The sequence below is a fragment of the Bufo bufo genome, chromosome 1 (assembly GCF_905171765.1).
Source record: "Bufo bufo chromosome 1, aBufBuf1.1, whole genome shotgun sequence".
In the NCBI taxonomy this organism is placed as follows: Eukaryota; Metazoa; Chordata; class Amphibia; order Anura; family Bufonidae; genus Bufo; species Bufo bufo.
Window position 1 is genome coordinate 219,058,600 of NC_053389.1, and position 27,556 is coordinate 219,086,155.

Below are 27,556 nucleotides of genomic sequence, written 5' to 3' on the forward strand. Positions count from 1 at the left end.
TTTTCTTGGCCTTTAAAAATTGGGAGCATATGTTATAGAAATGTTTATAATGACTAATAGACCATGTTTTGGTACTATAAACCTCATTTATGGTTTTCAGGGAGGGTATTGCATTATTCGCCAATAGGTCTCTTATTAGTGCTTTGCCTAGCGTGGGCCAGATGCCAACATAGCTCTTCTTTTGACCCATGAACGGGGTATTTAAATCCTATTTTAGTCCCCCATTTCCTATACATACTAACATCTATCCAGTGTTATTTTCCCCTGAGGAGCAGTTTCACTGCGAAACATGTGTGTAGGGAAATTAGATTAGGGCAATTCAGGGCTATTTATTGAAGGGACAGGTTCTGGATGGGGTTGACCTTGTCAGGGCAGGTGCTCCATAATTAGGCCTCTTATGGCCATTGTAGCACCCCCTGTTAGGGCGTCACAGGGACAGGACAGTTTCCCTACCTCGCTATTATCTCAAGATAGCTATCAATGAAATATCGACCTTAATTGCCTGGATGCGGTAGGACAACTGGATTGTCTTCTTCTGGTCCCCAAGCGGTGCCGCCGTGCACCTGTGTATAATTGCATATTTTGATGCCGTGTCATTATTATCAATAAGGGAACTTATTTTGGTTTGTTTCAAATATCTCCTTATCGTAAATATCTACATTAAAAGTTATGCTTTCATCTATTCATGATTCATACAGGCTGTTACCTTTTGAGATTTTTGGATTTATCCTGGTAACATTATTGGGCTCACTATAATCAGTGACTGTTAAGATTTGTGGAAGCAGACAACATATCTGCGTGCAGGTATCATGAAGGTGTATGCAGTGGTGAATCCCCCTTTATGCTGGTGATTGTTATGGCTGCAGAGGTGGCTGTAACCAGCAGGAGGCACAGCTGAGCTACAATTCAGCCATCCCTGAAATGGTCCTCAGATTCATATACAGCAGTGACTTGCTGGGTTTTACATGTGGAGAGTGGGACCCTGACACAGCTCGTTATCACTAACTACATAATCTCCACATATCAATAGTACTTCCGTGTGTCCATGTGATGAGATTAGATACACTATTCCAGTAATGAGCTTAGATACACTGTCCCAGGGGATGAGTTTAGATATGCTGCGTCTGGTAATGAGCTTAGATACACTGTCCCAGGGGATGAGTTTAGATTTGCTGTGTCTGGTGATGAGCTTAGATACACTGTCCCAGGGGATGAGTTTAGATTTGCTGTGTCTGGTGATGAGCTTAGATACACTGTCCCAGGGGATGAGTTTAGATTTGCTGTGTCTGGTGATGAGCTTAGATACACTGTCCTCGGTCAATAGTTTAGATATACTGTTCCTTGGGATGAGCTTAGGTATGGTGTACTCGGAGAATAGCTTAGATATGCCGTTCCTTGGGATGAGCTTAGGTATGGTGTACTCTGAGAATAGCTTAGATATGCCGTTTCTGGGGATGAGTGTAGGTACACTGTCCTCTGTGAATAGTTCACACATGATGTCCAAATTGATGAGCTCAGGTATGCTGTCCCCACTGATGAGCTTTGCCCTCAGTGATGAGCTTAGATACACACTATCCACTTTGTATCTGTTCTATGCTGCAGAGCTTACAGTCTACGGAGTCACACAGCCCTGCAGAGAGAGCGCAGTGTTCGTCTCAGGCTCCATATTGGAGGAAACCCCCAGCCCCTGCTGGGACGCACGGTAAGTTTCCTGATTAATAGAAAACACTTTAACGGGTCGGCAGTCTGTGCATAAAGCTTCATCAACGTGTAAAGAAAGTTCTACAACTTTCTAATGGACATTGTATTTAAAGAGTATGGAAACATTAAATACAATTTTAGGCTGCTTTCACATCTACACTATTATTTCCATTATTTTGCTGTTATAGGAACAGAAGAACGGAAATAACGGAAGTGCTGGATTCAGCACATAACTGACACAAACGGAACCTAACAGATCCCATCGACTGCAATGGGATCTGTTCAGTTTCTGTTCTGGAGAACATTTTTTAGCAGAGAAAAAAGTCCTACATGCCGATATTTTTGACAATTTCTACGATGGAATCCCCAAATGGAGCTTCCAACGCAGACGTGAAAGCAGCCTTACAACAGATCTTTTCTAAAAATGTTGCTGTGTTTTGTTTTTTGTTTTTTCTTCTGCATGTTTTCCCATATATTGCAGGCTGCTGTCTTGTTAAAAGCCAAATCCATTAGAGCATGGATGCTCAACCTGTGGCCCTCCAGCTGTTGTAAAACTGCAACTCCCATCATGCTCTGCTGATTGCTGTAGGCTTGCCGGGCATTCTGGGAGTTGTAATTTTGCAACAGCTGGAGGGCCGCAGGTTGGGCATCCCTGCATTAGAGCAATTGTCTGAAGGCTTAGTCTTCAGCCCCTCTGCCTCTTGTAAACTGATTTATAACCAGAGCGGTTGGAGACAAAGTTATCAGGCGGATTTCACTCTTAACAGGACAGGGCAGCCTGCAATGTATGTGAAAACGCAGCTACATGTTTAAGAAAGATCTATTGGAAATATGTGGTTTAACATCAAAGTACAATGCAATAATTAACAAAAATGTCAATCACAGATGTCTATATATTCCATTTTTGAGATCTCTCTTTGCTGTCAATGAATATAAACATTCATTGGTTACCAGGGGAGTGTTTGGAACTTAAAGTGGCCCTGGAAAAAATACTAAAAGTTGCCCCGTTTTGTTGTTGGGTCCAAACTGATGGAAGGCAGGGCCAGCAATACCATATTGTGGCACATTATACCACCCTAGCAGAGCCAAATACCACAGTCCATCACAAAATACTGCCAGCAACACAAAATACATCCCCAAAAACTTCCGTTGGCCAGCCCCCTGGGCATCTGCCCACTGGGACATTCCCCTGTAAAGTCTATGGCCAATCCGCCCCTGTTGGTTACATCCAAATGCTGAAAACCTGTCCTGGCCTAGTACTCCTCACAGCTGAAGAATACAACGTATTATGCTAGACCAGGGGTGCACAACCTTTTCCAAGGGCCAAAAATAAAACTTAAAGGGGTATTACCAACTTAAATACTATATTTATGGCATATTGATCATACAATATATATCATAGTCTACTTACACATTGAATGGGAGAATACATGGAAAATACATGTGAGAAGCCACAAGACATAGACATACATGTCTGTTACCAGATGGTTGGGGGCCGCACTGAATGGTATCGAGGGCCACCCCTGTGTGAGACAGTTCTCTGTGCTAAACAGTCTGGACTCCGGAATGATACATTTTAACTGCACTGTTACATTGTACCAAACTTTAAGGACAGGAGAGAGATTTTTGCTACTTCTGTGTTCTTTGTAGCTTGTCTAGATTTGATACATTGTAACAAAGCCTCAGCTGTGACATGCATCGGGCCAGACCATAGTTAATAATATGACCATGAGTAAAAACCGCCATGTGGAGGAAATGCATTAGTCCTGTAGTCTTACAGGAGAAAATGTTTTAATATTTCTTCAATAAATTGGATTTTACATCACGTTGGATCAATTCTATTATTCCAGGTTTATGAATGCTGTCTTCAGTGTGAATATTAGAGAATCACCCACTCTGAGACGTCATCTTGTTTCTTACAGATTGAAGACGATCAGATGGAGTTGAGTCTCTGTGACCGATTTGAGCACGCTCAGTACTGGCAGGAAATGAAGTAAGAAATGACTAATTACATAGATGCTGATATGGAGCCTGACCCTCTGTTAGGGCAGCAGCTGACCCGCCCATCCCATCTTGTGGTCTGGCAGTCCAAACCTATCGGTCCTTCTCGGCTGCCAGATTTGTACCGCAATCTCCTTGCCGGCCATGGCCTGCTTTCTGCTATCGCTGTCCCTGCTGCCAATAAGGAGCATGTGCATACAATATTATAGCCAGTGGCTAGCAGCCCTGGGATACTTTAAAGCATCTTCCTCTATGGAAAGATGCTTGAGCAATAGGTTGTCTAGCTTGTCAGTCCCCTGCAAAGGTGTGCTGTATTTGTTGTCTGCCTGTATTTCGACTTTCTACCAGTTACTGGCTTCTGACCCTCCTCTGCCTGCCTGACCTCTGTATTGACCCTCTGCTGCCTGCCTCACACCATTTATTGTATAGCACGTACGTGTCCAGCTCTAACCTATGCCTGTCCCTGACTACAATTTTGCCTGACCCCTCAGGGCTCTGCACTGTTGTCTCTGACCCCATGGGTCTGCTCTCAGTCACACAGAGACTACTCAAGGAGGTAATGGCCTGGTGGTTCCCCTGCAGTGAAGTCCAGATCCCTGTACAGGGGTTAAAGGGTGAATACCAGGGACTGCCAGCATAACACCCTTAGGTTTAGCCCAAAATCAAATCTGTTGGTTGACACAGAGTTTCTACACCCACTGCCGTAACACCTTCACTCCACCCAGTAAATATCAGCCCTTGAGTTGCCCACTTCTCCTACCTTATAACGATCTCCTGCAAAGAGCGTTACACATTTGATTCTACTGTTACTTAATTCTATCTGATGCTGGGAAAGCTGGGTTACCAATGACTAAAGTGTGGATTATCTCTTTTAGAAAACGTCTGTTTGGCGCTGTCTCTCACTATGAAGACCAGGTGCAATATTTCCTTCATAATCAGGTAAAGTCAGGGCCATCCCCTGCGGATAATGATCAGATCTGTGGGCAGGACCTCTAAGGGTTTGGCCAAACGTCCTTAATAATGAATAAACAGTTTGGTTCTAATTAGTTAATATGATTCTGCTATGGTTTTTATGACTGCAACGTATGGCCACCTGGGTGTAGATGACATCAGAGCTGGCTCATTATATAGAAATATATATGAACAAGGATGGCGGTAATGTAATACGTGTTATTACACTCATTAATTATATTTGTCAGTCTGCAGGTGTCAGCCAAATCCTAGAAGCTGTGAAGGAAATTTGTTACCTCCTCCGCTCTGTGGAGACCCAGGAAATCAGCCTCGCCGTCCAGAATCTGGGCCTGACCTTACAGCAGCCGTCCATGGTCAGTATTATGAGCGGGTGTTTTGTTGTGGGAGCAGGAGTGGGGACTTGGCAGCCATCTTGGTTTAGGAATAGAAGAAATAGAGATTATAGGTTAAAGGGTCGGCAGCAGAGAATGGTGAAGCATGTGGCATACAGTAAGTTAGCGACAGACATGAGTGATTCCTTGGACCTGTCGATCCATGGCGCAGTCCTGTAATTATGAGGGTGCTGTCATAATGCTGTTTACTTATGATTTGTGGGAGATATATAGATATATTGTGGGGGTGCCATTATATCATTAGGGTGCAGTTATGGGGGTTGGATATGTTATTGTGGTTCAGTGATATAGTGTGGGTTGGAATATATTATGGAGTTATTTTCTTGTTTTGGGGCGGTAATAGTGGTTTGAGACAGCTTATCCCCTCCTCGGAAAACTAGAGGAATGGTCAAAAATCTGGCAACTAAAATTTAATGTTGATAAGTGCAAGATAATGCACCTGGGGCGTAAAAACCCAAGAGCAGAATATAAAATCAGTGATACAGTCCTAACCTCAGTATCTGAGGAAAGGGATTTAGGGGTCATTATTTCAGAAGACTTAAAGGTAGGCAGACAATGTCATAGAGCAGCAGGAAATGCTAGCAGAATGCTTGGGTGTATAGGGAGAGGCATTACCAGTAGAAAGAGGGAGTTGCTCATGCCGCTCTACAGAACACTGGTGAGACCTCATTTGGAGTATTGTGCGCAGTACTGGAGACCATATCTCCAGAAGGATATAAATACTCTAGAGAGAGTTCAGAGAAGAGCTACTAAACTAGTACATGGATTGCAGGATAAAACTTACCAGGAAAGATTAAAGCACCTTAACATGTATAGCTTGGAAGAAAGACGAGACAGAGGGGATATGAGAGAAACTACTAAATACATAAAGGGAATCAACAAGGTAAAAGAGGAGAGAATATTTAAAAGAAGAAAAACTGCTACAAGAGGACATAGTTTTAAATTAGAGGGGCAAAGGTTTAAAAGTAATATCAGGAAGTATTACTTTACTGAGAGAGTAGTGGATGCATGGAATAGCCTTCCTGCAGAAGTGGTAGCTGCAAATACAGTGGAGGAGTTTAAGCATGCATGGGATAGGCATAAGGCCATCCTTCATATAAGATAGGGCCAGGGGCTATTCATAGTATTCAGTATATTGGGCAGACTAGATGGGCCAAATGGTTCTTATCTGCCGACACATTCTATGTTGATACCATACTCTCACAGTACTTGCCCCATTGTAAATGATTAAGGGGTGTCTCTCACCCATTAAGTCTGTATGGATTGTTCAGATCAGTGACTCCAGTTTTCTCATTTCCCTACAGAACTGGGCACAATTCCCACAGGTGGCGGGTGAGTAAATGATAGAGATTGTCCACAAGTGCTGCTTATTAATGGGATACTGCAAGCAAGATAGACAATAGGTACATATGACATTTTACCCACCATGTTTTGTCACTAATCCTTCAATACAGTGCCCATACAATAGAGCCATTCAGTGCCTAAATAATACTGCCATATAGTACCCCAAAATATTACCATAGAGTGCTCAAGTAATACTGGGATACAGTGTCCACATAATAGAACCATATAGTGCCCTAATAACATGTAGAATCCAAATAACCGCGTCATAGTGTCCTCGCAGCACTACAATTCAGTGCCCTTTTGTACATTCCCTGGTGGGTGGTGTAGGGCAGTGATGTGGTAAATGATAACGTCCCTGGTGATCTAGCACAGTTTATTAGTAAAGTCCCTAGTCTAGGATGGTGAAGGGGTCACGTGTTCCTTCGCCTCCATGCTCCAGGAACATTGTCACTTGAGCCGAGGACGGCCTTCCATGTAACAGCTGCTTTGGTTCTAAAGTAGACGAATGGTGGAGGTTTTCAGAATTTCATCATCACTTAAATAATTTCACCCCAGAACCACTGTCCCTGCTCTACTTTACCTGTGTGACTGTGCTGAGGACGAGTCTGAGCACTCTGCTCGGCTATTTCTGTGCTTCTGTAGCTCCCATGAGTTTGTATGGAGCAGCTTGTAATAGCCAATTCCACGTGATAAGTGTATAATATTTTATCCAGTTTTTGGTGGTCAGTGTATTATACAATATCCTGTGCCAGGTGGTCATTGTAGTATATGTAATGGTCAGTCCCTGGTAGTCAGTATATGATATAGTCAGTCTATGCAATACTGGTCAGTCTCTGGTGGTCAGTGTAGAACATATAATGGCCAGTCCTTGGTAGTAGAAAATACTGTATAGCAGCCAGTCCCTGATGGTCAGTGTATAAAGGGTATAATCTACTGACTAGCCTTGGTGGTCAGTGTATGAAGGGTATAATCTATGGACTAGCCTTGGTGGTCAGTGTATGAAGGGTATAATCTATGGACTAGCCTTGGTGGTCAGTGTATGAAGGGTATAATCTATGGACTAGCCTTGGTGGTCAGTGTATAAAGGGTATAATCTATGGACAAGCCTTGGTGGTAAGTGTATGAAGGGTATAATCTATGGACTAGCCTTGGTGGTCAGTGTATGAAGGGTATAATCTATGGACTAGCCATGGTGGTCAGTGTATGAAGGGTATAATCTATGGACTAGCCTTGGTGGTCAGTGTATGAAGGGTATAATCTATGGACTAGCCTTGGTGGTCAGTGTATGAAGGGTATAATCTATGGACTAGCCTTGGTGGTCAGTGTATGAAGGGTATAATCTATGGACTAGCCTTGGTGGTCAGTGTATGAAGGGTATAATCTATGGACTAGCCTTGGTGGTCAGTGTATGAAGGGTATAATCTATGGACTAGCCTTGGTGGTCAGTGTATGAAGAGTATAATCTATGGACTAGCCTTGGTGGTCAGTGTATGAAGGGTATAATCTATGGACTAGCCATGGTGGTCAGTGTATGAAGGGTATAATCTATGGACTAGCCTTGGTGGTCAGTGTATGAAGGGTATAATCTATGGACTAGCCTTGGTGGTCAGTGTATGAAGGGTATAATCTATGGACTAGCCTTGGTGGTCAGTGTATGAAGGGTATAATCTATGGACAAGCCTTGGTGGTAAGTGTATGAAGGGTATAATCTATGGACAAGCCTTGGTGGTAAGTGTATGAAGGGTATAATCTTGCCTGTGGAAAGCAGTCAGATGCTGATATAAATGTATAATGTTCTCACTGCAGATCCTATGCAGCTCGCCTTGATGGAACTCTCTAAGGTTGTCTCTGGGCTCCTTAGCATCTACAGCCATAGTTTCCACACAGATTTCACAGCTGAACTCAATAGAAAAAACTTCAGAATGAAGACCAAATCAACAATCCTCAGTTTCCACTTATATGCTGTGCACAATCTGCCTGAGAATTGGATGAAAAGGTGACCAATGATCATAGCATTACTGATGATGTCATCTCTCATGTCTGGTAACTATGTCCCTCTCATATGTCTGTTGACATCGTCCATCTTGTCTTCAGGTATCTTACCCAAGTAGCAATGGTCCTCTCTCAACCTCCAACCTCTAAAGCTCAGTCACATAACCTCCTCTCCACCACCTCCAGGGCCCAGATCTGTATTGGCACACCTTGTGCAAAATTTATGAAACATCTAATGTTTGTTAAATTTGCTGCATCTGTAAACCTAACACTTTTGTCTAGAGATGCTGCTCAGTTTTTATGCCATCCCTTACTGGAGTGAGTTTGTGACTTTAAAAAAAGTTCCAGAGGTAAATTGGGAATGAAACTAGTTAGTGGGGTTGTCAGAGGTAGTCACTCCTTTTTTTCTCTGCTGCTTCTAGTGATCAGCTCCGATCCTCCCTGCTGCTGACATCACTTTTCTGGCTGCAGCAGTGACGTTCCATGCACGCGGGTCATTAGGCAGGCAATCACTGGCCTCGGCAGTACATCAGACTTAACTGCTGAGGCCAGTATTTGCTGCAGTAGTGACCTGTGTGCAATGGACGTCACCCCTGTAGCCAGGAAAACAAACAGAAGTGAGTGGTGGAAAAATACGGAATTGCAAACTTTTTGTGCAGGTAAGCCCAAAAAGTTGCAAAGCCCTATTTTCCCACTGTTTGAAGACAGAATTCTGCATGGCATGATAAATTCCTCCCATAGTTTCCTAGTATCCTGTTCAGCCTATAAGTCTGTGGGATTACCCCTTCCTTGATATCCCCTCTGTCAGTGAGTCTCTGTGGATCAGCCCATTTTCACTGCCCCTGCTTCTTACTGGGTGCTGCGATATTAACTGGAATGTATGACATGGTAGGTAATATATAACAACAGTAGAATTATGATTGCAGCTCTGAATGTGACTGAAGTAGTGTATAAGTATGATGTAACAGCAGAATTGTGACTAAAGCTTTGGATAAAAGTAGTCAGCACATCCCAATGCGCAGGTGCATGTCACCTTGGTTAAAATTACAAAACCAAATATAACGCATTAGCACTCTGCACACAGAAAATACCTGAACTAATGCTATACTCACTATAAAATAAACTAGTACTAATGCTATGCTCATTAGACAGTATAAATGTAAAGTTCTTGGAATTTTTTTTTTTAGCAAAATACAGTGGGATGCGAAAGTTTGGGCAACCTTGTTAATCGTCATGATTTTCCTGCATAAATCGTTGGTCGTTACGTTAAAGGTTAAATATATCATATAGGAGACACACACAGTGATATTTGAGAAGTGAAATGAAGTTTATTGGATTTACAGAAAGTGTGCTATAATTGTTTAAACAAAATTAGGCAGGTGCATAAATTTGGGCACCACAAAAAAAGAAATGAAATCCATATTTAGTAGATCCTCCTTTTGCAGAAATTACAGCCTCTAAACTCCTCCTGTAGGTTCCAATGAGAGCCTGGATTCTGGTTGAAGGTATTTTGGACCATTCCTCTTTACAAAACATCTTTATTTCATTCAGGTTTGATGGCTTCCGAGCATGGACAGCTCTCTTTAAGTCACACCACAGATTTTCAATTATATTCAGGTCTGGGGACTGAGAGGGCCATTCCAGAACGTTGTACTTGTTCCTCTGCATAAATGCCTTAGTGGATTTTGAGCAGTGTTTAGGGTCGTTGTCTTGTTGAAAGATCCAGCCCCGACGCAGCTTCAGCTTTGTCACTGATTCCTGGACATTGGTCTCCAGAATCTGCTGATACTGAGTGGAATCCAGGCCTCCCTCAACTGCCCAAATTTATGCGCCTGCCTAATTTTGTTTAAACAATTATAGCACACTTTCTGTAAATCCAAAAAACTTCATTTCACTTCTCAAATATCACTGTGTGTGTCTCCTATATGATATATTTAACTGACATTTTTTATCGTAACAACCAACGATTTATACAGGAAAATCATGACGATTAACAAGGTTGCCCAAACTTTCGATCCCACTGTAATTTGTGCCTATCTACTGGTTGGAGTAGATTATGAGAGATTGCGAGATTATACATTTCTTACACAGTGCACCTTCCATGGGGCAATTATTCATGGTCACTGTGATGATTGTGTCTTGCAGTGATAGCTTCTTCTACATTTCATGCTCAGTAATTTATGCTGGGAGGAAGATCTGTCCAGAAGTGAAATCCAGCCATGTCGCTGCCTCCAAGTCTTTCTTCTTCAGGGCAGTATGGGATGAAATGTAAGTTTCTGGGGTAATCAGGAAATATTCACATGAATGGCAGTAATATAGATCTGCACATAAGGGCCGTGTCTATGTGGCCTGACTTGTTGACATTAACTAGCAACCAGTAACGAGGGGTCAGTAGTAGAGGTCACTGCTCAGTAATGGAGAGTGAGGGGTCAATGATGAATAACCAGTGCTCATTATCGCTTCCTGTTGCCTCCATCTTGTACAGGATCAGGTTCCAGGTACCCACGTCGTCCTTGCCCTATGAGTCGATGCTGGTGCTAAGACTGTGTGCAGTGAACCAAACAACACCTTCTGGCTCTTTCATTGCTTGGTCTTGCCTTCCCCTCTATTATAACCAGTAAGTTCTTGAGTTCCTTCCATGTGGAGGGGGGGCGGGGCGCATTCTGACAACCCACCCTATACCTGTCCTGAAGATGAGGCCCTGACACCAGGCCTGGTTCTCTTCTCAGCATCACTTTCACATTTCGCCAATTTGTTCGTGCTCATCTTTATCTGCTTATAAAAGACTTCACTGAGCAATGAAGACGTAATCATTAGAAAGATGAATCATGGCGCCTCCAGGCAGCGGTGAGGCTAATTTATGGGAGACTAATGTCCTCTATCTGATCCAACGCCTTGCTCATTTGACAATGGAATATATACCAGTGATTGAATGGTTAGATTGGTCCTACTAGCAACTAAGCCCACCTAAACAACCGAGCCTGCCCTAAACAACTACTATGAACCACAAAGCCCATCCCAGCCACTGAGCCTGCCCAACCTGCCGAACCCACTCCCAGTCACAAAACCACCCTCACATGCAGCTACGGGGCACCTCCCTGACTTATCATACATGATAATGCCTCCAGTGCTTGGTTTTGACGACTCCCCTGTGATTAATTCATTAGGTTATTATACAGAACAGCACATTATGAGGGAACAGCACTGAGTTCATTGCTCCTTCCAAAGTTACGCCAGACAGTTTCCACACACAGTTACGGGTAGTATACACACTGGCATAATAATATACTCCACAAGAGGAATCTTCTCACTGGCCACAAGGGGCAGCAAAGCTCCACATCTTCCTGATGAGTATCCCTCAGGAGCACTGGCTGCACCTTCAGGTCCTCCCTCTAACGGGATACACATGCTTACGGGGTCTCTCTTAACCTCTCAAGATTATAGGTGGAGGCAGATTGGGATGGGCTCTACCTGCCCTTCAGCAAATATATTGTACAAATTGATCAGGGGCTTAGCAGAGATCAGTGTCTCCAGCATCCATGTAGTTAGCAAGTGTAAACTGGTATCATCTTCAAAAACTGCCTTATTTTATAGTGATCAGTGAACAGTTTATCAGATTTGTAACATGTCATTTTAGGGAGACAGAAAATTTCTGTGGCTGAAAATCAGTTTCATTCATATGAATATTGTTGTTTTGGCGGGAAGCACATGGATTTCTACAAACTCCTTTCAAATGAATGGAACTGATTTTCAATTGCAGAAATTTTCTGCAACAAAATCTGCTGCGTGTGAAGGCACCCTTATGGTTTAACCCACTGTATTCCCCCATGGCGAGCACACAAATGTCCTGTGCATCCTCCAGTATAATAGAGGACTCCAAGTACTCCTTCACCGTTTGCTTACAGCAGGGGGAATACGAAACATAAAGATGACTTATTCTGAATCTCTGTCTACTACGCCATGCACTGATTACTGTAGTTTGGGGGAATTCCAGGCTGACAGATTCTCTTCAACTGAGACAGTCATCCCCCATACTGTGCTAACAAGGCAGGAGACATGCAACTCGGCTGAGACCGCCAGTACTGGGGTAAGGCACATAAACCGTATAAAAGGATGACACTCACATACAATTCAGCAGACATGGGAACACATAAATCAAGATTCAAAATGACCTTAACATGAGACACAATTACCCCACGTACACACACACTCGATATCTTGTGCAATCTTCTCCAGCAATTCGTATATTTCCTTTCTACTGTCATTTCTGTCTTCTTATTGATGATCATAATAACAATTGCAATTATATTTTTAACAATGTAGAAAAAAAAGTAAACAGCGGCACTCACCAGTGTGTTCAAATAGTTTCGGTTTATTCCACAGATAAGGTATGGCAGGGGGCGGACAATTCTGACATGCATCAAACAGCGACGGCCGTTTCGCGCTACAAGCGCTTCCTCGGGCTGTGCGTCACTGCGTACTTTCGCATCACCCTTTTTAAATGCCGGTGCTGCCCGTTGTCATAGTGATAGACAACAAGACTGCGTCCGCATCGAAGTATTGGATAAAACAATACAAGAATGTATACATGCAACAGGACAGTTATAAGTACCAAGCAGCATGACAGTAATGTTAGTAATGTATGCCTACAAAAAAGGGCTTAGATCATTCCTGTCATTCAATCCAAGCTCACCCAGAGCTTGCGTCCGCAAAATCCACCCAGCATTTGCTCGGGTCCCTTGTCACTAAATATGTGGAGGAAGGTTTCCTCCCTAAGAATATGTTGGACAAACTTGTCCCTTCGTTTCCAGCTAAACCATCGTGGTACTTTCTACCTAAGGTCCACAAGTCACTGAGCCACCCCCCGGGACGCCCCATCGTTGCGGGGATTGGCTCAGTGACAGAGCCTCTGTCTAAGTATGTAGACTGGCTCTTGAGGCCAGCTCTGGTAAGTGCCCCTGCCTATCTCAGGGACACCAATGATTTCTTACTGACCTTAAAGGAACTGCATTGGCAGGAAGGGTACCAGTTGGTATCCCTCGATGTGGAAAGCCTCTACACCTGCATCTCTCATGGTGCGGGTGTAGAGGCGGTCCTTGACATCGTAACTAATTTGGGAAAGAGTCCGATTTTTTGTGATTTCATTGGTGAGGCACTTGAATTTATTCTAACTAACAACGTGTTTCAGTTTGGAAACGAGTGGTTAAGGCAAAGGCTGGGTACAGCTATGGGGACCCCATCTCCTGTACATTCGCAAATATGTACCTTTCCAGATTAGAGGACGTGTTCATAGTTTGGGAGGGTACAGAGAAGGAGTGTAGCGAGTTTGTCGAATTCCTTAATATGAATGACATGGGAATGACCTTCACCCTCAATTTTGGAGGTACCAGATTGGAATTCCTGGATGTGGCTGTCCTGGTGGAGGACGACGAGTTGGTCACGGAGGGCTTTCGCAAGCCCACGGCGACCAACTCCTTGCTCCACCATGACAGCTTCCATCCACGGAACGTGAAAAAAGCTGTACCCTACGGACAGTTTATCAGATGAAGACGTATTAACAGTAGGGATAGTGGATACCGCAGACAGGCATGTGATTTGAAACAACGACTATTGAAGAGAGGGTACCCGGAAGAAGTACTCAACAAGAATATGAAGAGAGTAGAGGAGGGCTTCTCCCAGAATGATCTACTATTGAGTAGTAGTTGCAGAAATGACCAGACTAAGATTAGCACGAGGGGTGCCAGGTTTGCATTCTCCTTTAAATACAGTCCCATGGCAGAACGGATTCGCTCAGTAATATTTAAAAATTGGGACATTTTGAGGAGAGATGCAACCTTGAGTGAGCTCACAGAACAGAAGCCACTTGTTACTTTTAGAAGGAGTCACACTATCAAAGATAGAGTCGTAAGAAGCAGATTTCAGTCTACTAAAAGTAACAATTGGCTTAAGAGTAACATACCAAAAGGTAATTTTAGATGCGGTAGCTGTTCACTATGCCCCCACAATTCCCAAAAGAAATATATTGAGTTTGCAGGTACCCAACATAGAATTAACAGTTTTATCAACTGCCGGAGCACGTATGTGGTATATCTACTGCTGTGCACCTGCGGGCGATTCTATATTGGGAAGACCATTAAGTGCATGTTCGAAAGAGTGAGGGAGCACTTTAAATCTCTAAAAACAGGAAAAGGTTGCCCGAGATTTATAGACCATATAAGAAACGCCCATGGAGGTAATGTTGACTATCTCCTTCACAGGGTTAGAGACTGTATCCACCCCTCTGCAGGGAGGGGATAGACACCGCCTCCTCCTGCAGAGAGAAGCAAGGTGGATTTTGCGGACACAAGCTGTGGGTGAGCTTGGATTGAATGACAGGAATGATCTAAGCCCTTTTTTGTTTTTACTAACATTACTGTCATGCTGCTTGGTACTTATAACTGTCCTGTTGCATGTATACATTCTTGTATTGTTTTATCCAACCCTTCGATGCGGACGCAGTCTTGTTGTCTATCACTATGACAACGGGCAGCGTCGGCATTTAAAAAGGGTAATGCGAAAGTACGCAGTGACGCACAGCCCGAGGAAGCGCTTGTAGCGCGAAACGGCCGTCGCTGTTTGATGCGTGTCAGAATTGTTCGCCCCCTGCCATACCTTATCTGTGGAATAAACCGCAACTATTTGAAGACACTGGTGAGTGCCGCTGTTTACTTTTTCTTCTACATTGTTATCATATGCACTCTACATGCTACGCTCAGCTGTGCACCACCGGCAGTGTGTGTCCTCATCAGCCGCGGGAGTCGTGTGGCTATCGGTGCTAATTGTTTGTGTGGCGGTGCCGCCCCCTACGTCACCTATGTGCAATTATATTTTTAGCTTGGTGCCCTAAATGGAGTAAAGTGAGATCACTACAGGACACCTCACATGTCCATTCACACATTAGGTCTTATCCAACAACAGGCCTTGTATACTGGAGGCACAAGACCAGAAGGGTGGGAGATACAGTATGTAGGGGCAGCAAGTAACATGTATTTTAAGGCTATTTTAACGCACAAGGCAGCGTTTTGGTGTCCGCCTCCAAAGCGGAATGGTAACTGAACGGAGGCAAACTGATGCATTCTGAGCGGATCCTTTTCCATTCAGAATGAATTAGGGCAAAACTGATCAGTTTTGGACCGCTTGTGAAAGCCCATGACGGATCTCAGAAACGGAAAGCCAAAACGCTAGTGTGAAAGTAGCCTAAATCATATGTAGTATTTTATTATATCTTGTTGTTACAGACTCCTTTCTTCTTCCAGGCAGATTGTACAGGGTGAGCTGCTGCTGAATATGATATCCCACTCTGAGCCCCCCGCAGTCATCACCCCTGGAGCCTTCGATGTCTCCCTTCCGACTCTACTAACTGTGCAGGTACTACAGCACCCAGTGTATTTACCTATCTGTATCATTACCTTGTTAACAACGTATAACCCTGCATGTTATTGAAATGTCATAAGTAAGGCCTCATGCACATGACAGTATCCATTTGTGGTCTGCAAAATACGGATGCGGTCCATGTGCTGTCTGCATTTTTTTTGCGGATCCATTGATTTTTATCCGTTGACTTCAATGGATATTCTTTGTCAGGGGCATAGCTAGAACTGACTGGGCCCCACAGCAATTATTTTATGCCGCCCCTTCCCCCTCACCTACTTCAATTAAAACCTTTGGGGAAAAAATTGTCTTTGTATCGCCAGGTGAGGGAGAGCATTCTTTGACATGAGGCAGGGGCCAGGACACATACCTGCCGAATTTGCATGAAAGAAGCAGTGGCATGCCTAAGGTATTTGGCACTTGGGGTGGGTTTCTTCTCTGGCACCCCCCCATACTTTAAAACATTATGCCCCTCACAGTGGTTATGCCTTCATTTTCCCCCCTCATAGTAGTTATGCTCTCATTGTACCCCTTCACAGTAATAATGCCCTCTCTGTGCCCCCTTCACAGTGGTAATGCCCTCTCTGTGCCTCTTCACAGAAGTAATGCCCTCTATGTGCCCCTTCACAGTAGTAATTCCCTCTCTATGCCCCTTCACAGTAGTAATGCCCTCTCTGTGCCCCCTCAGTGTTAATAAAATAAAATAAATATATAGTAACTTCTCACCTTGTCCCGTTCCTGATGATCAGATCCCCTCCAGCACTCCCCTGCAGGCACAGATCTCGCTGCAGCACTGTGAGGGAGGAGTGCAAAGGCAGATTACCAGCCTGCAGGCTCCTCCTACACAGTCTGGCAGTGCAATCTGCGCCAGCAGGGCTGAATGGTGAAGCAGAGAGCCGACGGCCTGGAGGAGGGAAGGAGCGAGGAGAGCTGAATGGTCAGTAAGTATTGATGGAAGCGCTCATTGCATCTGGTACCCCACGACAGCTGGCACCCAGCTTTTTCTTTTTTTTTAAATAAATATCTGTCTCAGTATCAGTGTCCTAATTATCTGGATATGAGTAGTAGTGCTTTATTCTCTCTCTCTCTCTCTCTCTCTATATATATATATATATATATATATATATATACTAGAAAAAGGACCCGGCTTTGCACGGGTATATTTTATTTATTGTTTGTGTGTGAGGTTAAAAGATATCCACAGTATTCTCCATCACAGTGACCTCTACAGCATCCTGCCTCTTTTATAGTGGCCTCCACAGTCCCCTGCCCCCTTAACAGTGACCTTCACAGTGCCCGCCCCTTTAACAGTGACCTCCACAGTGACCTGCCCCTTTAATAGTGGCCTCCACAGTCCTCTGCCCCCTTAACAGTGACCTCCACAGTGCCCGCCCTTTTAACAGTGACCTCCACAGCGGCCTACCGCCTTAACAGTAACTTCCACAGCACCTGCCCCTTTAACAGTGACCTCCACAGCAGCTGCCCCTTTAATAGTGAACTTCACAGTCCTCCGCCTCCTTGACAGTAACCTCCACAGCGCCCGCCCCTTTAACAATGATCTCCACGGTACCCTGTCTCCTTAACAGTGATTTCCACAATAACCCATCCCCTTAAAATGTGACCTTTACAATACCCCACCCCCTTAACAGTGTCCTATACAGCACCCCGCCCCTTAACACTAACCTCCATAGCAGACTATACCCTCAACTGTGACCTCCACCATTCCCTGCCCCCTTAACAGAGACCTCCACAGTGCCCGCCCCTTTAACAGTGACTACCACAGCATTCAGCTCTCTTAACAGTGACCCCCACAGCGACTGCCCCTTTTAATAGTGACCTCCACAGTCCCATGCCCCCTTAACAGTAACCTCCACAGTGCCCGCCCCTTTAACAGTGACCTCCACAGCGCCCGCCCCTTTAACAGTGATTTCCACAGTGACCGCCCATCTCCTTAACAGAATTGCCACAATAACCTGCCTCCTTAACAGTGACCTCTACAGCACTCTGTCTCTTAACACTGACCTCCATAGCGGACCATCACCTTAACTGTGACCTCCACAGCACTCCGCTCTAGGGTGGCCAGAGGTCCAGTTTTAGGCTGAACAGTCTAGCTTTCAGACTCCCTGTCATCCGTCCGGCTCGGGGCCTGGATGGACGCAAGGATGTCCTTTTGAACAGCTCACTTTCATACAGCAGCACTGTGTTGTCTGAACGTGAGCTGCAGGGAGAAAGTCACCCTGCCTCCAACCTCTGCACCTGACGTGAGGTTGATTTTACCTTAATTTTTTAAATCTCTGCCGTCTGTGGAGAGGGAAGGGCGTGGCCTAACCAGAGCCGGGGGCGTGGTTTAAAAGTCTGTCTTTTGAGAGTGGTCGGAGTGGTCACCCTACTCCGCTCCCTTAAAAGTGTCATCCACAGCGTCCTGCCCCTTTAAAGCTGCCCTACAGCAGTGAAGAAAAATGGCTGGGTTGTTATGGAAACCTGTTGTAAAACTGTGTGTATGTGGAGACTAAGGGCCTGCGAGCTTCTATTGGCTGATAAGAGACATGTGACTGTGTGTATGGCAGTTGGGATATGAGGAGGAAGACCTGCAGGCTTCTATTGGCTAATTAATTTTTGGGGGAATATCTCAGGAACGGTACGTCCTAGAGAGCTGGTCTAAAACCTTCCCGGACACCTAATGTACCTGTGTGCCACATTTCGTGAATGTAAATCTGACAGTACGGATTCCTTTAGCCGACATACATACACACACACACACACACACACATATATATATATTGTAGGAAAGCGCAAGGAAAGCGTTGACGGAAGGTATGTGTCACCGAGGTTCCTGGCCTCGGTGGAGTAAGAGCCAGTTTTCATGTGTCAGCAGCAGTTGCTGTTTGACACCTTGCTATTTAGTATAGCTGTAATAGCTGATCCGGGATGGCTCTTACTGGGAGTAGTCAAAGTGCTAGGTGGGTGACTACACCCCATGTTCCAGGCCGGGTCTTGACTGGCCTATATAAAAAACCCAGCCTGCAGTGTCAGCTGGTGGTAATTGCCTCTTTCTCTGACAGAGGAGCTCTGGCAATCGCTGGGTTGGGATCTGAGGCATGTGCTAGGCTGGAGGCCTGAGTTTGGGAGGTCTGCTCTGTCCTGAGCAATGCCGAACAGGTGACTGTTTTGCTGTATGAACTGTCTAGGTGTAAACGAACACCAAAACTGCAAATGGACTGTCGTACTGTTTTGTTGCCATAAGTGTGAATAAAACACTACATTTTTTGAGTTACAAACTGGTCTTTGCCTCTATACTGCATCCACTTGTCCTGTCTACCAGAGCGAATCCCCACAATATATATATATATACACTACTACTCATATCCAGATATTTAGGACACTGGTGGTATCTCCCATATACACATACCTCCCAACAGTCCCGTATCCGGCAGGACAGTCCTGGATTTCAGTGGCTGTCCCACTTTCCTGGTATGGGGGTGGTATGTCCCGCTTTCTGGCAGCTGTCTCTGCATCCATAGGAAGCAGAGACAGTTGCCTGTGTATTATGATGAAGCATAGAGCCGGCTCCCTGCTTCATCATTCCTCCTCTCTGCCGGCTCTCCACACCTCTGGTGTGTGTGGGTGGCGGGGCCGGTAGTTAGCCTCGGCTCCGCCTCCTTCACAGACTAGAGCAGCCGATGTCCTGCTGCTGCTAGGCAGAAGGTAAGTATGTGGTGTTTTTTTTTTTTTTTTTTACATTCTGTGAGGGGCACAATGTGGGTATATTACTGGGTGGCACAATGTGGGCATATTACTGGGGGCACAACTGGGCATATTACTGGGGGCACAGCTGGGCATAATTCTGTGAAGGAGGCACAATGTGGGCATAAATACTCTGCGGTGGCATGAAGGGGGACTGGGTGGGATTAGGTGTATAGTTATGTTTTTGGCGGAGTTAGAGGCATGGCCTAGTGCAGAAAAAATGTGTTCCTCTTTGTTCATTTACAAAGTTGGGAGTTATGTATACAGGAAAGGCAGATGTTGACACAGATACACAATCACACACACACACACACAGATAAATACACACACACACTTATTTACTTACAGGCTTCAGGTTCTCCTTTCTTCTCCTTCTCCACTGGTGACTTTTGGAGGCTAAAGGACCTGCAATCATGTGACATGATGATATCATCAAAGGCCCTTTAGCCTACCATTACTATTTCTCAAAGGTCCTTCATACTCTGGTATGTCCACCTATTACAGACATGAGCCCCCCATGTGACTATATCTGGAGGGAACCCGGCCTGGCCTGAATTGTACTAGAAAGACACGGCTCCCGGGCCCCTTCTCAACTTCCCCTTTAGTTACATCACTGATCTGTGTGCTTTTTGCATCTGCATGTCCATTCTACAAAATGATAATCCGGCGCTTCTAGCAATAGACGCGGAAAAGGCATTCGACAATGTTAGTTGGGAGTGGCTGAGAGAGGTCTTGGACACTGTTGGACTAAGGGGATCTTTTCGCAACTATTTAAAAGCAATATATGAAGATTCACAAGCTAGGGTATATATGCCTGGATTTTTGTCGGGTATAATAAAACTTAAAAAAGGAACTAGACAAGGGTGCCCACTGTCCCCTCTGCTTTTTAATGTAGCCCTTGAGGCTCTTGCGCAGTTATTTATACAATCTGATCTATATGAAGGGATTAAAGTGGGAAGGAGGGAAATAAAGCTAGCATGTTTCGCAGACGACCTATCGGTTTATATGAAGGCTCCGGGGCTACTAAAGATCTTTGACACTTTTCAATTTTATGGCCCAGTCACGGGATACAAGGTAAATGTGATGAAAAGTCAGCTGTTGTTCCTATGGACACAGGGAAATATGCCTACTCTTATTTGGATGTGGAAGTAACGCAGGAATACATTACGTATTTAGGGATTAAGAGAGGCAGAACCCCAGCTTCACTATATGCCTTAAACTATCCCCCATTGATTCAGAAGATAGAGAAGGAACTAGACAAGTGGAGAGAGCTACCCTTATCTCTGAGCGGGAGGGCCCGTCTTGTAAAAATGATACGTTTTTCCAGGTATTATATCCCCTACAAACAATCCCATTGTTATTGAAGCATGTAGATATAATGAGGCTACAAACAGCATTTACATCTTTCCTTTGGGGGAAAAAAAGAGACCCTGCAGAACATACAAGAAACTATGTATGTTAAAATGGGAGGGGGGACTGCAATTGCCAAATATAAGACACTATAACTTGGCTGCTTTATTTAGACATGTGAAAGACTGGATTTGGGAAACCTCAAATTTTTCAGCAGGGCAGCTAGAATGAGAATTAGCATATCCCTGGGATCTATCAGCCTTGCTGCACAAATGGTTAAAGGATATTCCAGTCCAAATCAAAAGATCTGTACTCCTTAGGTCTCATGCACGTGGCCGTTGGGCGGCCATGGCCGTATTGCAGCCCGCAAACGGCGGGTGGGCAATCCAGGGTCGCTGGCCGTGTGCACCACGCATCATGGATGCGGACCCATTCACTTGAATGGGTCCGCAATTCCGGAGATGCGGAACGGAGTCACAGAACGGAACACCGGAAGCACTACGGAGTGCTTCCGCAGTGTTTCTTTTCGCTGTTCCGCACCCCAAATAAATATGACATGTCATTTTTTTTGCAGTACGGACAGACCACGGACCCATTCAAGTTAAATGGGTCCGGCCCGCAATTGCGGTCCCCAATGCACGGAACGGCCGCACAACGGCCATGTGCATGAGGCCTTAGGGACACGATTATGGCTTGGAAGGCAATAAGAAAGATATATACTTGTCATCGAAGATGCCGTTATGGTCATTACCAGCTTACCCCCAGCGGCGCCACAACAAAATGTATAAAGAATGGAAGGGGAAGGGCATCAATAAATTGCAAGATATGCTAAACACATCATGTCAGGGACTGATGTGCTGGGAAGACTTTAGATCCAAATACCAACTAGCAACTTCACACTACTTGCCTTTTCATCAGATCAAATCCTATTGTAAGAAGCAATCTGAATCGCTGGGGGAGGATGATGAGTGATGTGGTTTGAGGGCGGCTTTACTGGGGACGGATAAGTCTATGACTTCTCTTTCAGATTTATACCGCAGAATTCAGAATGTACAATCCATGGGCCTAGTCAAGGGAGTTTTCGCCAAATGGGAAAGAGAACTGGATGACAAAGATCTGACTCGAAAGATGAGGGAAGGAATTGAGTATATAAGACGTGCAGAAACACAGTTCCGGATCATGCACAAAGCCACATTTGCATTTGATCTTTCTTATAGAGATGCCCCGAAACATTACCTTAGACAGTGTCCTAAATGTGCGCTACCAAAGGCAGACCTTTTACATGGATTGTGGAGCTGTCCTACCCTGAAATTGCTCTGGGAACAGGCCATACATTATATACGGTTAGTGTGGGAGGTGAAGGTTTCTCCCAGTCCACAACAGTGCATATTCCACTACATACCAAGAGGCCAAGAAGGGGCCCCAGAGATGGCGGTGGCGGAAGGAGGGGTACATGTGTTACTCATGGCGGTTAAAAAGTGTATATTGAGACATTGGCTGATAGCAAAGGTTCCAACATGGGAAGAAGTGCTAGGGTCCATGAAACAGGTGTTATACATGGAAAGGTTAGATGTGGAAAAGAGTAAAGAAAAAGCAATAAGTAAATTCATTAAAAAAAATTAGGAAGTTTATTGAATTGACTTTAGTTGACGTGGAGATTCGGGAGCTAATTTCCCCTTTCAAACAAACCAAATGGTATTTGGAGGCCTAAATAGGAGGGAGACTTGGAAAACTAGAAGTCTAAATAAAAGTAAACTTGCCTGATGAGAAGAGATTAGTTTTGTTTTAGACAACCAACATGGAGAAAGGATTTATAGTTTGAGTTGGGTTAGGGTGGGGGGGAGGGGGAGGTTGGTTTTTGAATTGGGATAAAAATTTAAATAAAGGATATTCGAGAAGTAAATGTAAGCCTTTTACTGCTTTACTGATCATTGTTCATTTTTATTTTACATGGTATTGTAATATACTCTTGCATTTCTTGATTATTCTAATAAAAAATATTATTTAAAAAATAATATGGATGGAAGCAATATTTTGCAGGTTCACAATTTAAGGACTGCAAAATACATACAGTCGTGTGCATGAGGCCTAATGCTGATGTGTAATGCTCTTATATTACTACCAATTACTGAAATGTAAAAATCTAAAATTACTACGTAATACTGATGGGTCATACAAGTAATTTCCAGCATGTTATTAACATGTAATATTCTTAGGTTATCACACGTTGCTGATGCAATACTCTTAGGTTACCGAATGTTAATGATGTGCAATACTCCTAGATTACTGCACATTACTGATGTGTAATACTCCTAGATTACTGCACATTACTGATGTGTAATACTCCTAGATTACTGCACATTACTGATGTGTAATACTCCTAGATTACTGCACATTACTGATGTGTAATACTCCTAGATTACTGCACATTACTGATGTGTAATACTCCTAGATTACTGCTCATTACTGATGTGTAATACTCCTAGATTACTGCACATTACTGATGTGTAATACTCCTAGATTACCATATATTCCTGACGTGTAAAACCCCCAGATTGCTGCACATTACTGATGTGTAATACTCCTAGATTACTGCACATTACAGTGTAATACTCCTAGATTACTGCACATTACAGTGTAATACTCCTAGATTACTGCACATTACAGTGTAATACTCCTAGATTACTGCACATTACTGATGTGTAATACTCCTAGATTACTGCACATTACTGATGTGTAATACTCCTAGATTATTGCACATTACTGATGTGTAATACTCCTAGATTGCTGCACATTACTGCTGTGTAATACTCCTAGATTACTGCACATTACTGATGTGTAATACTCCTAGATTACTGCACATTACTGATGTGTAATACTCCTAGATTACTGCACATTACTGATGTGTAATACTTCTAGATTATCATATATTACTGACATGTAAAACTCCTAGATTACTGCACATAACTGACGTGTAATACTTTTAGATTACTGCACATTCATGATGTGTAATAATCCTAGATTACTGTGTATTAGGCCTCGTTCACATTTCTGTGTCAGTGTCATGTCTGAAAAAAAGAGTACACGTCTCATCCGTGAAGCGGTCTGTGAAGGATCCGTGGTTGGTCAGTGTGTCTGTTTTTACCATCCGTGTGCCATCTGTAATTCACTGATGTTGCTCAGCTGAAAATTAATTTTCAAAGAATCTCCTATTAGTCTTCAGTGAAAAACGGACGCAACACGGACACAACACGAATGTGATTTTCCCGCACCCATAGACTTCAATGTCCGTGCTTGGTCTGCATCACGGATCAAAGTAGTGCATGTCCCCGTGATAATTTTTTTTCAAATACTGCAATGTGAACAGACACATTTAAAGCAATGGGTCAGTGAAAAACGGAAATGTGAACGAGGCCTTATACTTGCATTTGGTGCTTGTGTAGTTGATAGAATGTAGTGTTGGTAAGGTGTAGTATGCATCTCACCTGCACGCTCTTCTTGTCATACATCACAGACATGATCATTTATTATCAGAGATTATGGTAAATTCTTTAAGATCTATAAATGTATTGCTCTGATTATTTGCAGGTTGATTTTCTGGATTCTGAACACGTATTTCAGAGGCCGACTGCTGAGGAGACACTGTATGATGCAGGCGCTGAGAACTTGGTGCAGCCGCTCCAGTGTCTGGCACATCGCAGCTCTGTGCTTCTGTAAGCTCCACATTATGTGTTACTAAATCTATTGCCTGCTCATGGTGCCATGTTGTCCCTATTCTGCTACATCATTTGTCCGCAGCATCAAACACATGACAGCTCGCTCCTCACTGAACCCCTCTACACAGAAGTCTCAGGGGTTTCAGTTGTGAAATATTCAGTTTAGTCATTTCTTAGTGTTGTTGTGTCAGTGTAAGTCAGGACGGATCCGTTTGCCTCTGCATCGTCAGGCGGAGACCAAAACGCTGCAAGCAGCGTTTTGGTGTCCGCCTCCAGAGCAGAATGGAGGCACAACGGAGCCAAACTGATGCATTCTCAACAGATCCTTATCCATTCAGAATGCATTGGGGCTAAACTGATCCAGAAACGCCAGTGTGAAAGTAGCCTTATCTGTGTCTGTGATTGCTGGATGATTAGTGCAATGAGCCTGAGAAGGGAGAAAGGTAGAGGAGCATGAGAGTGGTGGTAGCGGCACTGGTGAGGGTAGTAATACTAGTAGTGGCAGTCCTCACTCTCACATTCCCTGGGGCAATGCAGTGATAGGACACACCCTTTTTTCCCTTGGAACATACCCTGGATTTGGGGGAGTCTCCTGCCTTGTGATGATTTGGGGAGCCCTTGGTGTTGGTGGGTGCTTGGGGTCCAGATGAAGGGCGCAGGCAACCATGCAATACAGGTGTTGGTGCAGGCAATGATGAGGCCTGTTTAACTGTTGAACCGTACTTTACTGGCAAATAAAGTTCAAGCACAGGAGTGACAGTTCTCAGCATGCATGGACTGGCAGATCTTATACAGTTTTGCAATTTCCATGGTTCTTACATTTTCACTGGCTACAAAGCTGGTTAACATGCCAAGTTGTCTCTATTACTTAATCATTCCAGCACTGCACCTTTCTTTCAACTTCAAGCATCCAGGCTGCACCACTTTTCTTGCAGTTTCCTGCACTCTCTCACATAACTCTGTACTCACAATGCAGTGCTACAAATTCCCACTGCGGGTTGTAGACTTTAGCAAATCCTCAGTCTGCCTCAAAAGTATGTCCAGGCTCCTGATGCCTTACATCTCCAGGACAGGTTAGCCGTGGAGTTCAAAAATGTTTTTTCTCGCTCGTACCATTGGGGGACACGGGACCGTGGGTATAGCTGCTTGCTGCCACTAGGAGGCGACACTAGGCTGAAAAGTGTTAGCTCCTCCCCTGCAGGCTATACCCCCTCCAGCCTGGAGAGAGCATGTCAGTTTTTAGATTAGTGTCTGTAGGAGGCAGACCTCCCTGCTTAATGCAGGCCGACTTATTTTATTATTTTTTCTTTTTCCCTTTTTTTAGGTTTTGGGAAACAGAGTCACCTAGCCATTCTGTCTACCCCGGGAGAAAGGCCGTTGTCTGAATCCCTCACCGCCCGACCTCCCCAAAAAGAAAAGGTGGACCAGGGCAGCCCAGCTCCACTGCTTCCCACTAGCCAAGAGGTCACCTGAATCTGGTGAGACCCCCCCTCCCCGCCATTCCAGTCTCCTGCCACTTTGGATGCCAGCTGCTGAAGAGGTGACCCTGCTGGTAAGCTGAGGAGGGGTGAAGAGAAGAGGATCAAGATGGAGTGAGTAATCCGGATTAGGTGAGTATTTTTGGCACCATCCCCACCCCCCTCCCACACACCCCTTCCACACACCCTTCTCCACTACGGTTCTGGGCCTCTGGAGACCATGTCTTGAGGGGGAAAAAACAGGGACTTGGTCCCCTACCATTCCCCATACCAAGTCCACAGGCCTCCAACTCTTGCTCCTTAGGCCCTGCGGCCTGCAGCGATTCTTCCCGGCCTGCGGGATGGGCTCCCGTGGCCGGTAACTACAAGCGGGCGCCTTCTGCGCTCCATTCCGGGCCCCCGATTCTCCGACCGACCGCACTATATTCGGCCTGCGGGGTGGGAACCCATAGCCGGTATACACACCCGGGCACCTAGCGCCGTTCTAGGTTCCTCCGTTCCCCGGCGGCGGAACGGACATCCCGATCGGCCCGGGCGCCGCAAAATCGGCCTACATATTTTTCCCTGGCCCTCTGTTTTCTTCCCACCTGGCGGGCGCATTCCGTGCATTGGTCCAGGTCCCACTGTGCTCCGGCCGGTGCTGATTCCCGGTCGGCCTGCGCCAAAACTTTAGGCCCTGGCTTTGCGGCCTACTAGGCCGCAACTTTCATCCCCGGGTATGGAGGGGCGGGTTCATCTTTCTGGCGCAAATTCTTCCCGCTTAGCTGTCCCACTCCCCCAGGAGCCCGCTGGTCTCCAAAGCAGTTTTAACCTTTCCTGTCCAGCCACCTCTTTGAGGCCGGCACCAGATTATCCGGGGGTTTCTATCTGCAGGCAATGTGCCTTAATATTGAAGTATTCAGCCCTTCCTGCCTCTTGTTCATTTGAGGCTGGGTCATCACTAAAAAGAAAAAAAAGAAGAAAAAACAAAATGTGCGCCCATACAGGTCTTGCCCCCCACAGCCCACATCACCGCAGGACCACCCTGACTGTCTGTATCATACTGGGCCCGTGCCCTATCCCAGACAGTGGAGGATTTCTCACAGTTTCCCAATCCGCCCTCCGGGGCCGTTTGGTTGATAATGCTCCACCTGCGCAAATTCAGTGGAGGACATCTAAAGGATTCCCAATCCACCCTCCGGGGCCGTTTGGTTGATAATGCTCTACCTGTGCAAATCCAGTGGAGGACATCTGAAGGATTCCCAATCTGCCCTCTGGGGCCGTTTGGTTGATAATGCTCCACCTGCGCAAATCCAGTGGAGGACATCTGAAAGAATTCCCAATCCGCCCTCCGGGGCCGTTTGGTTGATAATGCTCCACCTGCGCAAATCCAGTGGAGGACATCTGAAGGATTCCCAATCCACCCTCCTGGGTCGTTTGGTTGATATTTCTCCACCTGCAAAATCCAATGGAGGAC

The 27,556-nt window shown here is 44.9% G+C and overlaps 1 protein-coding gene across 5 annotated transcripts in view; it reads left to right on the forward strand.

Annotated features, from left to right (window-relative positions):
* Nucleotides 1–27,556, forward strand: part of PIK3C2G (phosphatidylinositol-4-phosphate 3-kinase catalytic subunit type 2 gamma) — a 145,320-nt gene that overhangs the window by 51,023 nt on the left and 66,741 nt on the right. For all 5 annotated transcript variants that reach the window (XM_040435314.1, XM_040435305.1, XM_040435298.1 and 2 more), the window contains 10 exons: nt 1,603–1,702; nt 3,624–3,694; nt 4,578–4,641; nt 4,902–5,027; nt 6,371–6,398; nt 8,217–8,406; nt 10,548–10,670; nt 10,888–11,019; nt 15,698–15,809; nt 24,495–24,619. In XM_040435314.1, coding sequence (XP_040291248.1) covers nt 1,603–1,702; nt 3,624–3,694; nt 4,578–4,641; nt 4,902–5,027; nt 6,371–6,398; nt 8,217–8,406; nt 10,548–10,670; nt 10,888–11,019; nt 15,698–15,809; nt 24,495–24,619 — 1,071 coding nt within the window. The remainder of the gene's footprint in view (nt 1–1,602; nt 1,703–3,623; nt 3,695–4,577; nt 4,642–4,901; nt 5,028–6,370; nt 6,399–8,216; nt 8,407–10,547; nt 10,671–10,887; nt 11,020–15,697; nt 15,810–24,494; nt 24,620–27,556) is intronic.